Source organism: Pogoniulus pusillus, chromosome 26 (genome assembly GCF_015220805.1).
Source record: "Pogoniulus pusillus isolate bPogPus1 chromosome 26, bPogPus1.pri, whole genome shotgun sequence".
Classification (NCBI taxonomy): domain Eukaryota; kingdom Metazoa; phylum Chordata; class Aves; order Piciformes; family Lybiidae; genus Pogoniulus; species Pogoniulus pusillus.
In genome coordinates this window covers 16,312,801-16,329,316 of record NC_087289.1, presented here as the reverse complement: position 1 = coordinate 16,329,316, position 16,516 = coordinate 16,312,801, and the positions used below count along the sequence as shown (strand labels likewise).

The window sequence follows — 16,516 nt, the reverse complement described above, 5'->3', positions numbered from 1 at the left end:
AACTTCTTATGATTTCTGAAAAGCAGATGATTTGGGATCACACTGGGTACTTTGGGTCATCCCAGTGAGGCTTCAGCTGTTTCCATTAACAGCTTTTTCCTGGACAGTGAAGTTTTGCAGCCACTTGATTTGTTGGAGTGCCTGCTTGATGCTTTAGACTGCGTTTGCTTTAGGAGCATTAAAACAGGTGATGAGGGTGAATTTTGTATTTCAGTTCTGGAATCATTGTTTCTTTCAGTCATGCCAGGAAGCCTGTGCTTTGGAAATACTCTCAAAATGACTACTTTGCCAGTGTGATGGACCTGACACATCCTGCATGCCCTGCCCACTCTCCCCTATGGAGTCTGTAAGGTTTGGAGGGGCACCAATCGTCCTGTTGTCTTTTGCTGAGGTTAATACTTTGCCACCACAGTTAACCCCTCAAAAGTATTTGAAAGGACTTTGGATCATCTCCTTAGGCCCATTTTTGTAAATGTTTCTGTGTTGAACAATCTCTTACTCCTTAGGTTGGTGTATTGGCTGAAGATCTGCTCTTTTCTGAAGATGCCAACTGAATTAGGCCTGTTGCCTTCAGTGCAGTTTGCATAGCTGATGGAGTGAGTCCTTTTCTGTCTTGTGCAGAATTTCTGTAAAGCTAAAGGGGAAAAAATGTCTCAAATATGTGAAGTCTGTAAAATAGTCTATAAAAACCACCTGCCATCAACAGAAGAGGGCCTTGGAAGGGCCTTGGAAGGACGTTGGATCTTTCTGGGTCCATAGTTTGTGTTTCACTATGACTCTCACATGCAGATTTCAAGAATGTTTTCCAGTCATTCCCACAAATGGTGGTGTGGAGGTGTGGACTTTGGCCCTAATTTTCTTAAAACATTCACTTCCCATCCCACCTTGCTCACAGCTTTGGCATCCCATAGGAGAAAGCGCCTCTCTGTGGGGAAAGATGAGTGTAATCTGATTTCGACTTTCTGAGGCTTTAGTAGAAATGAAGCCGGGTCAGAGCACTCGATTGGGCACCAGGAGCCATGCTGTTGATCCCTCCTCCCTAGTTAAAGACTCTTCGCTGGAAGAGGTGGAGCCTGAGCTCCTGCAAACCCTTTTCTGTTGGAAGTACCTCTCAGCTCAGCCACAGACAGGAAACAGCATATTATTACAGTCAAGCCTGCCTCTCCACTGCCGTCAGAAGGAAACTTAGCCCAGCTCCTCCTTAAGCAGACAGCTAATCAGCTTCTGGCAAGTAGAACCCAGCTCAGAAAGACTGACCTCTTGGTTGCATATCAAGCAATCTGTCTAGGCTTTTTTCTGAGGGAGCAGGCTGCTTTGGGCACTAGTTTAGAGGAAGATTGAACGGGAAAGGTAAGAGCAGGAGTCTGAGTTTTCTGAGCTGAGCACCGAGAAGCATGGCACCTGTGCCAGCATAACAGATCATCAGGAGCTCAGATTCCTTGGAATAAGATTGCTACAAGCTCTTACTGTTCAGATGTTCTCTCCTGTGTGGATTTACATAGATTAAGTTCTCCAGAATCGGGGTAAAGGACAATGCGCCTGCGGTGCTGTTGGAAGTGCTGCACCCATCAGTTAAGAAATACTGTTTATTAACTGATGATTCACCCTGACCAATGTCACAGGAGACAGGAAGCATTGAGATTAGAGTACTACTCCTTCAGACCACTTGCGTGGCTGGAGGCGACAGTGGCTGAAGTAGATTGAGGAACAGGGAGTTGCTGGTGCTGATGAGTGAGAGCATGCTGTCATCTCTGAGAAGCAGTGTGGATGTCATTCTGCAGCTTTACTGAAGCCTGAGGTGTGCTACAATTTTTTTTATTAGAGCCTTGTTACTTAGTACTGCCTTTATTCAGCAAGACAGATTCTTTCTTGTGAAGTCTTGTGTGGTTGTTTCATCTCCTTCAGACTATATGTTTTTGTTGTATTGTCCCAGGACTTAGTGATGCTGTGTCGAAATAGTGTAAATCTTCATTTTGGAGTTAATAACTTTTCCTAAAAACAGAGGGCAAAGTGCTAGAACTTTAACAAAAGATGATGGTCCTGAGGGTGCTTCCTGATGGGGAGAGTATGTTGTTGATGTCTTCAGATTTGTTTCACAATGAAGATGAAAGTGCCTTTGCCTCTTCTGTGATTTTGTGTCAAATGGAATAGATCCTTTGTAACAGGGAAGGTAGTGAAGTCTTTCCTAAGAGTTTGGTTTTCAAAGAGTGAATAGAGCTGCTTAAGCTAAGTGCCAGGCAGAAACTCTGCTGCTTCTGTCTAGCACAGGAGCTGTGTGCCTGCAAGGCACTGCTGGAATAAGAGGAACCCAGATCAGAAGTTGTTTGTGCTGGTTTGAAATACAAGCTTCGGGAGAGAGCATGTGACTTACTTTTATGAGCAGGAAGCATATAAGAACTTTTGTTGCAAGCTGTTTGCAGAAAGTCAGACTTGAACTTCGAGCTTGGACTGATAGAGATCAGGGAAATTGGCATGGTTTGACACTTGAACAGATTCCCCAAACTGTTCTGTGTGGTCTCCGCTCATCAAAATAGATGGGCAGTCACTGGGCTTTCTAGGATGGGAGACATCTTCCTCCCTTGCTTCCTCAGCACAAGGGTGAGAGACCCAGAGGGAAGACAGCAGCCCTCAAAAGCAGGCAAAAAGACTTACTAATCTGGGAACATAGTTACAGAGGGGAGTCACCAAGTGTCCTGGTTCTGCACCTTGCTCCTTTGCACGCAGTTATGGATTGCTTTGTTAGGGTTTGCAGAAAGGGAGGATCAGAAAAGAGGTACTCAGGGATGGGTGGTTCTTTCCCATTTTTAAACCTTGCTTAGTGTGCATGTTGCAAAGTTAGGCTTTGCTGGGGGTTATTGTCTCTCCCACACCCATGTGTGTCCATGTTCAGGAATTGTGTGCTCTCTGCTAGTGCTCTTACTCTGTTTATATTGGCAGTTGTCAGAATTTCCTTTATAAGCAAGAGAAAATATGAGCCATGGATTGCCATGTCCAGAATCACTCTGCTGTGTTTCCCCCCCCCCCCTTCATTAAGTGCAGTTTGGTCCCCATTTCCTGTCAGAACCACTGCAGTTTCAAAATACTTTGCTATTTTAGTAGTTTGTTATCCAGACTTCAGTGCAATTTTTTTTTCCTGCCTGAGAAAAGGCTCTTTGGTAAACAGACCATTCTGAGTCACTGTTAGTCAGTCAGAATAGCCATTTAGAATCCTTTCATATCAAGAATGTTTAGGGCTCTTAGTCCAGTCTCTTACAGGAGCTGGTCTGCTGGCACAGAAGAAGATAAGATCTGGAGAAAAAGCATCAAGGAGAGGACAGACATGGAAGAAGAGCCAGAGAATCTGGAAGAAGTTGCTGTGGGTGGAGAGATCTGGCGGTTGGTACTGTGTGTTACAGAATGGCCCCAAAATATGCTAGGAGGTTAGGAGAAAAATGAAGCTACTGTAAGAGGAAGAGGTCAGACTGAGCTGTACGAGTTTTGCTGTGAGATGGGATGGATAGAGAGCTGGCAAGTGAAAGCAGCTGTTTGTGAAGACCTTTTGTTTCCCTAGGGGGAAGTTTACTGTTTTGAAATTACAGTCTGCTGTTGCCCTTGTGCCTGAACACTAGGAGCTTTTGTGTGATAGTCTGTGCTCTCTGTATCCTTCATGCTGTATTGGTGTCTTATCTACCTTCCTGAGCATGGCTGCAGATTCCAGCCTCTCTTCCAGGTGAGGACACAAAGACGGAACAACCTGTGGTCAACAGGAGGTCATTTGAAAACATGATGGCTTTAGTTTTATTTGGGAGCTGCTCTGGAAGAAAAGTACTTCTTTTTACACACATCTTCACTTGGGTAATTTTGACATATATGGAGAGGTTAGATAACAATATTCACAGAAATGAGGTCTTCTTCCCAGCTGTGGTGCTCGTGGTGGCTTTGCTGTTGTGGTATGTGAAACAGGACTGGTGTTTGCCTGGTGACCCAGTGTGGAAAGCTACTGAGTTTATCAGGCTGATGAAGTTTCCTTTTCTGCTAGCCACCAGCCTCCTTTCAACACAGCTGAGGTTAGGGGGCTGTGAGAAGCTGTTACTAACAATAAGCTGTCAGTAACAGGACATTTTCCTACTGTGTACAAGGACTTCTATTGCTCAAACCTCTGATTTATTAGCTGCTAGCCTTGATGTGTATGAGCCCACTGAGACAGCAGCTCTGCCACTGGGGAACATTGACCTGCCCCTATGTTCTTGATGGTTTTGCTTCTGTTTGAGTGAATAGGAAGGTTTCTCTGAAATACCCTTTACGTTCTCAGATGTGGTGCACTTTCTGAACAGAGTAGTTCTGCTGGGAAACCATTTCCTGGCAGGACTGTGTCCTTTGGAAAACAGGTGAAGAAGGGATGGATGCATTTGCATCATGAAGTGAAGGGCGAGTAGATAACAGCTGTGCAGGTCTGTGATTCCCATGTGATGTTGCTCCATCCATGTAGCTCTCTAGTGATGAAGAGGCTTGAATTACAAGGATTGTCTGCATTTTGTACCTGCCAACAGCAGCAGAGACCTTCTTGCATACTCTTTTCAATTTTGCCATCTCTCAAGATCTTGTAAAAGTCCTAAAATCCAGTTCTTCTCTGTGCTTCTCTCACCAATTGCCAAGAACAGGAATGTGCCTTGTTTAGGAACAGAATTTCCAGAAGCATGTAGGAATGTGACCCTGGTATGAGAGATGATCATTTTCCCAGGGAATGCTCTGTCTCATCTACTTTACTGTTGCAGCATTGGGGAAGATAGGGACTGGGAAAAAGCACAGTTGGAAGAGCAGCATGAACTGAACTTGATCTGCAGGCACAGCACGGCAACAGTTAGTGCCAGTGCTCAGAGAAGATACCAGGATCACACAGAAACACAGAGTTTTAGGGGTTGGAAGGGACCTGGAAAGACCACCTAGTCCAGTTCCCTGCCAGAGTAAATGTGCTAGTCATATGCAGCCCACTGGCAGACAAGGCACATACTGCAAGGTGAATGAATCTAATGATGTAAAAGTGGTCCTTAAGAGACCACACCATGTGCAGCACCTGTTTTCCTACGGGAGTGAGCGGTCCTGGATTTTACATACTGAAAATTAGGGTAAAATAGCCATGTGAAAATTGAGGATAGGATACTTGTTACAAAGCAAACAAAGATTTGGGCACTTAGAGCCTTTGAGGTAAATCCTGTTAGTGCTATTAAAATATATTCCCCTCCTTTTATACATATATATATATATATATGGCAGAATTTGGCACAGGTATAAGAACATTAACTGCTTGTTTTATGTGGTGAAAAATAGAGTTTCATAAGTGGAACGTGGTCATTTTAGCAGGAAAGAAGGATCTTGCACTATAAAACTAAATACAAAACTGGTGCATTCCTCCAGTGTCATATGAGAAGCTTCTTTATTCTTTCCCTTCCAAGGTACCATCTAGGTTTTGGGGAAGGAGAGCTGGTGCAGTTCTTTAGAGTTCTAGCTGACCTCTGCAGTGAATTGGTTAGCAAAACTGGGTGAAAGCTGAATTGCAAATGGGAAGAGGGGGGTTTTCTGTGGAAGAAGTCAAGCCCAGGTCCCCTATGAGTCTAAGCATTGATTCTCATATTCTTTGTCTCTCCCAGGCTACAGTGACCTACTAACTCATGCCAACTTGCTGTGTGAGGCTTTGCCAGCCTTATCCTTACCTCCAGATTGTTTCAGAAGCTGACATCAATGAGATTTTGAGGATAAAGGACTTGTTGAAATCTGAAACTCATACTGGCCTTTTCGTTTCTTCTCCCTTCTTCACAGTCTTCTTTTTCACCTTCTATATTTGCTGAGGAAGCAGCATTGCTGTGTCCACATTTAGTCCATTTTGCCCTCTGAGTTCAGCAGTGCAGTCTGAAATAGAGTGGCTTCACTGGTTTGTGAATCTTGCTGATGAACCTAATAGAGAAGGTGTTTAAACTTACATCAGTGTTGAGTTAGCACTGTTGCTGAGACAGGGGCTGAAGTGGGTAAAGTGGCTGGGTCCTTGTTCCAATCTCCCACAATTTTCCTTCCCGAGTGTTTGGGTTCATGGGATGTGAAACCTCACTGCACTATGCAAAAGCAGCCATAGCTACAGATGGTGGACATTTTCCCTACCATATGTCATCAGGCTGAAGTTTTGCCTGCATCAGCATTGCTCTTGCATCTTATGTTTTTTTTCTAGTTGCAGTTCCTAGATCTTTTGATCTCCAGAAATTCCTGCTGTCCCTATACCCAAGCCATCAACCTTTCAGAGTAATCCAGGATATCTTTGGAGGATTTATGGCTAGCACCTTTGAAGATAAGACTGTATTTGAGCAGGATGTGAGCAAAAGGAAGCAGTCAGAATGAGCAGGTGTTCTCTAACACCCAGTTTTGGCCACTCTTGAGAAATATCTCACATCAGAGAAACTATATTTAGCCAAGCTGTATGTGTCATTGTATCCATCCCCCATGTTGCCTCACCACAGCATTTCTTCTGCCAGCTCCATGATTTGGCCACTCTAATTTTAACTGGGTTTACCATCTTTTGTGGTATGTTAGCTCATGAGATCTACTCTGATACTGAACAGTCCCAACGCCTGTTTTGCCAGACCGTTACTTCTTTGCTGAGAAGTTTCTGGGCAGCTAGAAGATGCTGAAAGAGGAAGTGAGCAGAGATGGTACAGTTGTCTTTGATTGCAGCAAGACCAGGGAATAAAGTTTAGGCTCCAGCTGTTCAGTGGAGGAAGCTTGCTCAGTACAGTGAAACACTAAAGGGTGAAGTATAGCAGATTGCTATTCAAATTTTGGTCTAATATAAGAAGTCTTTTTTGGACTGCCTTTCTAATCCAATTATTCACAGCTGTTCATTGGGGAAGGACATCCAGGGACATCCAGTCCATTTTTAGAATGCAGAATGAGAAGTTTTCTTTTATTGGCTCCATTGTTGCCAGCTGGCTTGATTTGGAATGTCAGTAAACTGGTGTTGGTTTTGGACAAGGCGGTGTGGGTCAACATGAGGGGTGGGGGTTAACAGGTGGTAAGAGGGCATGTGCTGTATGAAGAAGAGACAGAGTAGATGAAGCTAACATGTGGAGGTGCCAGGGGAGAATCAGTTTGTGCACAAGAGAGCCAGTGAAAGCATGGCTTTTTTTCACATTGGAGTTTTTAGATTTTGAGTGAGTGAGCCTGAAAATTGCATGTCTCCAACAAACTTCAGATGACTCATCTGAATAGAGGGCACATAACTGTCTGCAAAGGGGTGACCTAGTGGGTAGTTGTCACCATAATTCCTGCAGAAGGTATTTCTAAGGTCTCATGCACAGTGAGGAGTTCGTAAATTAAGCTGTGTTCTGTTTCGAAATGGTTTTAAGCCTTCCTGTCATTCCCATCCATATGGCTTTGCAGGAGTGATTAGAGGGATTGGCAGCCTTTTTGTCACCATGACTGCTCTGGAGCTGCTTTGCTGGTCACTACTAGTTCTCAATGAAGTCACCGTATGTGATGCAGCAAGAGCAGGGTGGCCAGCAGGGCAAGGGAGGGGATTCTCCCCTTTTGCTCTTGTCAGACCCCACTGGAGTACTGTGTGCGGTTCTGGAGCCCCCAACACAAGAAGGGCATGGAACTGTTAGAGTGATTCCAGAGGAAGGCTACAAAGATGATTAGAGAGCTGGAACACCTCTGCTATAAGGATAGGCTACAAGAGTTGGGGCTCTTCAGTTTGGAGAAGACCTTAGAGGAGACCTTATAGTGGCCTTCCAGTATCTGAAGGGGACCTACAGGAAGGCTGGGGAGGGACTATTGACAAGGTCTTGCAATGACAGGACAAGGGGTAATGGGTTTAAACTGGCAGAGGGGAGATTGAAACTAGATGTTAGGAAAGGGTTCTTTGCAGTGAGGGTGTTGAGACACTGGCACAGGTTACCCAGGGAAGTTGTGGCTGCTCCCTCCCTGGAGGTGTTCAAGACCAGGTTGGATGAAGCCTTGAGCAACCTGTTCTAGTGGGAGATGTCCCTGCCTATGGCAGGGGGTTGGAACTGGATGATCTTTGAGGTCACTTCCAACCTAAACCATTCTGGGCACATGGGTATGGGGGCATCCAGTTCCCACTAAGGAGTGAAATCTAAAGAACCACACTGCAAAGTGCAGTAGTATTTAGGATCCAAAAAATTATGTTAGTTTTTTGTATTCCCTTTTTAGGAAGAACAAGCACTTCAATTTACGTAACTGCTTCTATCTAGATAAAATTCTGAGCTGGTTCAAGGCAGGAACACTCACAGAGTTGGGCCAATCCCCAAACAGGCCAAAAATGTATGATGTTATAAATGAATCTTAAAAACTTTTTAATGTGGTTGTTTTTAACTCCTCGCAAGGCAGCCCCCATCCTAACTCCAAAGCCATCGGGTCCTTGTTTTTGTGCTCTCCGTTCATCTGAGAACAAGAGGTCACTGGATGACATTACTGCTTTGTAAATTTAGAACAAATAAAAGGAAATGCTGCTTCACCTAGTGCGTCGTCATCCTGTGGAATTTACTGTTCCAGGATGTTAGTCAAAGCTGCAGCCGGAACAGAAAAAATAGCTGGACCATGCTCCTCTCTCGCCACCTCTGCCGGCAAGGGTCCCCGCACCTTCTGTTCCAGAGCACCGGCGCACCGTGGCTGAAGCTGAGCAAGCACCCCAGGCTCCTGGCTGGGAAGGGACAGCTTTTCAGTGGGAAGATTGCTGTGGCTGCTATTAGAGCTGACAAGAGAGATGTTTCTTTTCTTAATGAGATGTTAGCTTGATCATCAGTCTCATCTAGAGAGGTCAGTGTGTGTAACAGCCTTTCTCCCTCTGTTGGTGTCCTTCAACAGATGGATGTCTGGAGTTGCAGTTACTGGCTCAAGCAGATGGAGATAAAAGTGGTAGGATGAGTGGTTTTCTTTCCCTGTGAGCGAGAGCATGTTGCTGTTCATCTCAGTTCTGCCCTGACGTGCCTGTTGCACACCAGCCTGCACAGGTCCAAGATCGTTGCTGCCTGCAGCGCAGGGAGCACGGGAGTGTTTGGCTCACAAGATGCTTGTTTGTTGTTGTGTACTTAAGGCTGGATGAAAGCTGAGGACTGTTGAACCGCTCTGTGAAGGAAGTGTCCCTATTAATGTGTTTCTGGATTCCCAATTAACCTCATTGAAATGTTTAACTGTAACAGCACTGCATGTTAATCAGAAAACCAGGGTTGTATGGTTTCTTAATTTCCCCAAAGAATTGTTACACTGGTTACATTAAAATCTTATCTGTCCTTCACAGTGAAGCCTGAATTGTCCCTCTTTGTCTGCCTTTACATACCCGTGAGGTGTTAACATTGTATTCTTTTAGTTCCTGCCTCTGAGGATACCACTAAATCCCAATGCAAACGTTGCTTGGAACTGCCTAACAGGCAGTCCTCTTCATAAATTCCTCTCACACAAAGTCGTGTTTTATTCGTGGGTTGTTTTTTTTAGTTACACAGCAGACTCTTTATTCTAATTCAGTGACTCTTTGTCTGGATGATTCAAATATGGACAATCTCTTTTATTTGTCCTCTTGGATTACAAACTTTAGCTTTGTTCTTTGAGCAGAGGACTGTCCAGCACTGAACGATGATGCAGTAGGTGACTTAAGAAGGAATTACTGGTTTTTCCATATTGGACAGTCTCTTCAGTGATCCTGGAAGTTATTAGCCTCAGAAATTATTCTTCTCAAGGGATTGTCTGCGTTTCTCTACTTTATGCCAATAGTTTAGATTTTGTATTTCCCTAGGTGATTTAAAATTACTGCATTTACCTTTTAATTATCTTAAAGTAAGAGGAAAATAAGGAAGAGGACAGCACTGAATAACAATGTTCTGAAATGGGATCAGGATGAAAATGCATTCACTTTACCAACTGTTTAAAATTCCTTTTCCCCTCTACCCCAGAGCATGCCAGTGGCTTGTTGAGATGGCAATTCCTTGTGAAAACTGCCTGGTTTTAAAGTAAGGAAGGATATCTGGATGCTTTCTCCTGGGATGTTTGGATTTTACATAGTACAACATACTGTTGTATGTCTGCAACTCTAGATGTTCTTGACTGTCCTGCCAGAAACAAAAAGTGGGACCCTGTCTGAACAAATTATTTGACCTTGGTTTTACTTTCAGGGTGAAAAAAGCAGTTTCCTCTAAGCAGGACTTCAGAGGTGCATTCTCTAACTTCAGGCTGATTTTGCAGTAACATTTCGCACTCCTAATTTTCTCTAGGTAGCCACTCTTCTATATCAGTTTTGGATGGAAATGCAGTTAACCACCCACTCTTTCATTTTCCCAAGGGGAAGAGAAAGATTCCTGATAATTGCCTTCTTTGGGAATCGGTTTGGAATTGTTTAAAGGAAAAGTGAAGGAAGTTCTTCCAAGTTTTGCTTTCAGAAAATTGTAAATATTTATTTCTGTTGGCTTACAGTTGATGCAGATCAGGTACTTTTGTTCAAGATAGAATGCTCCATAACAAAACTCTGTTTCTAATAGGAATGACCTGATCTGAGTCTCTCCAACATTGCAGTACTATCCTAATTTAATTACGTTCAGTTTGATGAAGATCATAGAATCATAGAATGGTTTGGGTTGGAAGATCATCCAGTTCTACCTCCCACTAGAACAGGTCACTCAAGCCTTCAGCCAACCTGGCCTTGAACACCTCCAAGGAGGGAGCAGCCACAACCTCCCTGGGCAACCTGTGCCAGTGTCTCACCACCCTCACTGCAAAGAACCTTTTCCCAACATCTAGTTTGAATCTCCCCTCTTCCAGTGTAAACCCATTCCTCCTCATCCTCTCATTACAAGATCTTGTAAACAGTCCCTCCCCAACCTTCCTGTAGTCCCCTTCAGATACTGGAAAGCCACTATAAGGTCTTCTCAAAGCCTTCTCTTCTCCAGGCTGAAGTGCCCCAACTCTTGCAGGCCTCTGAGCATCTTCGTGGCGCTTCTCTGCACTGGCTCCAACAGTTCCATGTCCTTCTTGTGTTGGGGGCTCCAGAACTGCACACAGGACTCCAGGTGGGGTCTGAGGAGAGCAGAGCCAAGGGGCAGAATCCCCTCCCTTGCCCTGCTGCCCACACTGCTCTTGCTGCAGCCCAGCACAGGGTTGTGTCTGGGCTGCACTCACACTGCAGGCTCAAGTTGAGCTTTTCATCATCCCAGACCCCCAGGGCCTGTTCATCAGGGCTGCTCTCAGCCATTCCCCACCCAGTCAGGAGTTACACTTGGGATTGCACTGACCCAGGTGCAGGACCTTATACTTGGCCTTGTTGAATTTCGTAAGGTCAGCGTGGTCCCACCCCTCCAGCCTGTCCATCTGGATGGCATCCCTGCCAGTCACACCTGAGAACAGAGGTGTGCACAAAGAGGCACTGTTAGTAAGATAACTACAGCGTGAGGAAGACAGATTTGCATCTTAGGAGGAATGACTGTTGCTTTATAGTCAGGTCTGGCACCCAGCTGAGTGGACAGCCCTGTGGACAGCAGGGAGCTTTTGTTTCTCTCTGCTGCCGCTGCCTGACAAAAAGAGAGAGCACGCTGGTGGCAGGCAACATGGAAACCTCTGCCTTCGCAGAGGGGAGCTTCAGCCACCGGCTGTGTTTTCTACTGGCCTGTTAAAACACTGAACTCTTTATTCAACACGGAACAGTTAATGCATGGAAGTGTGCTAGTTTGAGCCTAGCTGGGATATTTTAGTGAGAGGAATTACATTACAGGCTGTGAAAAGGGAACAGTAGTAATGTCTACTGCACTCATAGGCATGCTGAGATGGATAAGAACAAGAATGTAAACATAGATAAGGGAGTTTGCTCTCTGGCTTTGGGCTGCACTTCTCTCTCTCTAACCTGCTGTCAGTGTGACTAATCCTTCTGCTTCCTAACCCCCTGGCTGACCCTCCAAACTCACCTTGAACGTAAGGCAAAGTCTGGCATAAGGTAGAGGGGTGGGAAGAAAGTGAAAGGGTGGTTGGGAGCCCCTCCTGGGGACTCTGGTTTCTAGGAGGGCTGTTGTGTTTCTGTATTACCTTTAACTTGGCTATTTCTGTCTATAGCTGTAGATACTGTAACTATCTGCTTGCATACTGTGCTAAGCTGTGAGTATAAAGCTGCATTCAATTTCCAGAGCTGCTGAGTCTAGTCTGGGTGATTTTCTTAAGTCTGGGAGTCAGGAAGTTAGCCCAGGGCAGAAACACACTGGGGACAATATTTTTAGAGGAAGGCAAGCTCACTACTATCTCAGTCTGCTAGTGGAACGTTTGCTGGAATATCCTTTGTGTGGTACATGTAGAACAAGCTTTCAGGAAACATAAGGGTTCAAAATGCAATGCTTTCTCTTGTAGATTCCGTATTTTATTTGATTCTTCTCCCCTTCCCTCTAAATAGATTTTTAGTATGATGTTGCAGAGTATTATTGGTTTCAGCTTCCCTTGTCCTTCTTTCTCCTCTCTTCTGCTGTCTCCCACGAATACCTGATGTGGGTAGGTAATTATATACTGAAGCTACTCTGCAGTCTGAAAACCTGGTAGGCTGTGGTGTTTTGTTTGGAATAGGATTTGTATCACTAATAATACTCATCTAAATATTAGACATATAATCAAGCTGTTGTCCTGATTTTCTTGGTTTAGTACACGGAGACAGGCACCTTTAGATGATTTAGATGATCATTACTCCCATTCTCACACTGGTATCTAAAGCAGGTTGAGTGAATTGCCTTCTGAAGGTGGTTTTTTTCTCTTATGTGGTCTCTGTGACTAGAGAAGTTGAGATGACCATGTAGACTAGACCCTTGATTTTCAGATGGCTGAAACTAATAGTGCTTAGAGGTTGTCTAATCAAATTCTTCATATTAATGATATATGTGGCTTGTAATTGTGTGATCATGAACTTGCCAGAACTTTACAGTTGATTCGTTGGACTGGATGATCTTGGAGGTCTCTTCCAACCTGGTTGATTCTATGATACTATGATTCTATCTAATTCATTAATAGCTAGAAACATGTATTGTGGTGCTAGCAAGATTTTAACGTTGCTGTCAGTTTTAAAAGTACTTAAAATGGATGCAAGATCTGCACATGTAATATGTTAACTCCTACTGATCTGTGCTTGACTTGTGTTGTGCTGTTATTTGGATAGAATCATAGAATGGTTTAAGTTGGAAGAGACCTCAAGGGTCATCCCATTCTAACCTCTCCCATAGGCAGGGACACCTCCCACCAGAACAGTTTGCTCAAGGCCTCATCCATCCTGGCCTAGAACACCTCCAGGGAAAGAGCATCCACAGCCTCCCTGGACAACCTGTTGCTGTGTCTCACCATCCTCTCTGTAAAGAACGCCTTTCAGTCTGAATCTCCCCTCTTCCAGTTTAAACCCATCACCCCTTGTCCTGTCACTGCAAAACCCTGTAAATTACTCTGCTTGGTGTTGGGAGTGACAGCTAAAATCTCTGTGTTTCTGTGCGTTCATGATAGAATTAAGTTATCTTCCAGTGGAAGAGAAACGTTGTTGAGAGATGCAAATAGCTTCTGTTTTATTGTGCAAGTCGTTGCCTCTGCAAACAGTTCCAGTGAACTATGCTAGTGGTGGTGTGTTCTCTTGCTGTCTCTCACAAACATGCCCAGGGTGCACACTGTTAATTTTCTCTCACTCTTCAGATTATCACTCCCTGTCGGAAGCTCATCCTTTGTGCTGATAACCGAAAAGAGATGGAAGATTGGATTGCAGCACTGAAGACTGTCCAAAACCGTGAACATTTTGAGGTAATGGGAGCATGTGTTCCTTTACACTCTGTGCCTCATCTCCTAAATAACAGTTCATTTAGATATTGGAGTCAGTGTCAGAAGTTCTTTTTATTGACTAATGGGTATAAGTGTTGGGCCTTCTGTAAAACCTATCCCAAATACCCTGGAGTGATTCTCCAAAGGGTGCTTGTGGCTTTGTATACTCTTCACTTTTCAAGGCATGGGTAGGTTATGAAACAGTTAACTTCCCAGTCCTAACTCATGTCTTGCCTGCTTGGTGTTTTGTGTACTTCAGTGCATCTGGGCCTATAGTCAGACCAGCATAGCCACTGAAAGAAACTGTTTTGTGTTTTCCTTGCTCTGATGCTTGTCTCTTGCTGTCTTCTCACTTACGCTGGCACAAGCGTCCCTCTGCCACTCAATAAACCAGACTGATCTTGCTGCAAACTTAATCCAGTAAAAACTAAGGAAGAGAAGAATCAGGTCTTCAGCAGATAACTTCTTCAGTTCATTTCCCTATATACACTTGTAGTGATACAAGAATGGGAGGCAGAACAGGAGCAGGGATGAACTTGTAGCATCTTCTTCAAGTAGTCTTTTTTGGCTTAAAGACCTTCCTGAGTTACAGCTAGTATATGGACTGCATCTGGCCTTGTTAAAGTGTTCTGTTTCTGCCTTTCCTGACTGATAGGTGCAAGTCTTTGTTTTAAAGGGAAAAAAAAATAGTCCTGATGCTTTGTGCTGTAATACATTTATTTGCTTAGTCTACCCAGTACAGCATGGACCATTTCTCAGGGATGCATAACTGGTACGCCTGCTCACACGCTCGGCCCACCTACTGCAATGTGTGTCGCGAGGCCTTGTCTGGAGTCACGTCACACGGGCTGTCATGTGAAGGTGAGCCTGCTCTCTTCTCTCCTCCTCTGGGAGCAACTTCACAGTTTCACCAAGGTTGGAAGAGACCTCATAGATCATCAAGTCCAACCCTTTACTACAGAGCTCAAGGCTAGACCATGGCACCAAGTGCCACGTCCAATCCTGCCTTGAACAGCTCCAGGGACGGCGACTCCACCACCTCCCCGGGCAGCCCATTCCAGTGTCCAATGACTCTCTCAGTGAAGAACTTTCTCCTCACCTCCAGCCTAAATTTCCCCTGGCGCAGCCTGAGGCTGTCCCCCCTTGTTCTGGTGCTGGCCACCTGAGAGAAGAGAGCAACCTCCTCCTGGCTACAACCTCCCCTCAGGTAGTTGTAGACAGCAATAAGGTCACCCCTGAGCCTCCTCTTCTCCAGGCTAACCAATCCCAGCTCCCTCAGCCTCTCCTCATAGGGCTGTGCTCAAGGCCTCTCACCAGCCTCGTCGCCCTTCTCTGGACACACTCAAGCATCTCAATGTCCTTCCTAAACTGGGGGGCCCAGAACTGAACACAGTACTCAAGGTGTGGTCTAACCAGTGCAGAGTGCAGGGGCAGAATGACCTCCCTGCTCCTGCTGACCATACTATTCCTGATGCAGGCCAGGATGCTCTCCTGGCCACCTGGGCACACTGCTGGCTCATGTTCAGGTGGGTATCGATCAGCAGCCCCAGATCCCTTTCTGTTTGGCTGCTCTCCAGCCACTCCGACCCCAGCCTGTATCTCTGCATGGCTCAGTGCCGTGTTCCACAGATAATTTAAAAGGAATCTTCTGAACAGTCTACAAAGAGATGCAGAAAAGCACTGAGAGAGCTATAGGTTGTGTGTGAGACCAGAAGTTTTTTCTGGATCTGATCCTAAAATGCTTCACTGCTAAATCCCTTAGGCTTCAGAGAGAGTTTTCCTGCAGAAGTCAAGATATGGATCTTGGCATTTTGTAAAGTGGTAATAGATGTGATGATGGCTTTATGCTGGTTTTAGTGTTGGACCTGAAAGGCCTAAAGCTGATTTTTTTCTCCCCATATACCCAATCCTTTAATAAAATCAAGCCTCTGAAGTGAACAGGGATGTACTTCTGAGAAACCAGGTAGAATGTTCATGAGAATTGTCCTATTCATAAGAACAACTCATATTTTAAGAACATCTCAGTTAAATGTTTGAATACCAGAAGGTTATTTCTTATTTTAGCTTTGGCATAGCAGGCAGGCCTGGCTGCACGACTCAGATTTGTAGTGCGAATGGGGCTGCGCCCACGCTGTGTAAAAGGGTGCAGGAGTGTCTGAGCATGTAAATCATGGCAAGTTCAACAAGGTGATAGCTAAGCTTTGTGCAAGCACCTAGCACAAGTGACAAGGCAAAAATTAATAGCTCATCTTAGTATGCTAAGAGATTAAAATTGTGTTGGTGCTAACAAGGGTAGTGTGTACCTATGCTTTCTTCTGGAGCCGAATATGGTCACTCCTGAGAGCTTTTGCACAGACTGCTGCATTGCACATTCTAAAGCAAGGTCAAGATGTTCTTCTCTTCCTCTCTAGTGTGCAAGTTTAAAGCCCACAAGCGGTGTGCTGTGCGGGCAACCAATAACTGCAAGTGGACAACTCTGGCCTCTATCGGGAAGGATATCATTGAGGATGAAGATGGGGTAGGTGTTAATCTTAACTCTTCTAGCCTTATCTTGCTGTGGAAGCCCTGGTATGTGCTTTACCGTTTTCTTCACTGCACAAATAGCAGATTCTGCCTTTGTTAGGGATGCAGGAAAGGCCTTTAATGTCAGTGTGTAAGATTCTGTGTGAAGGGTCCAATCAGCATAGCAAGGACCTTTAATAGGAAATGACTTCTGGTA

The 16,516-nt window shown here is 44.8% G+C and overlaps 1 protein-coding gene across 6 annotated transcripts in view; it reads left to right on the top strand.

Annotated features, from left to right (window-relative positions):
* Positions 1-16,516, top strand: part of DGKD (diacylglycerol kinase delta) — a 69,364-nt gene that overhangs the window by 21,287 nt on the left and 31,561 nt on the right. For 5 of the 6 annotated variants that reach the window (XM_064165281.1, XM_064165285.1, XM_064165284.1 and 2 more), the window contains 3 exons: positions 13,675-13,779; positions 14,526-14,658; positions 16,209-16,315. In XM_064165281.1, the coding sequence (XP_064021351.1) occupies positions 13,675-13,779; positions 14,526-14,658; positions 16,209-16,315 (345 nt within the window). Of the gene's footprint in view, positions 1-3,322; positions 3,376-13,674; positions 13,780-14,525; positions 14,659-16,208; positions 16,316-16,516 lie in introns of those variants that run through there. The other variant, XM_064165286.1, reaches the window with a different exon arrangement.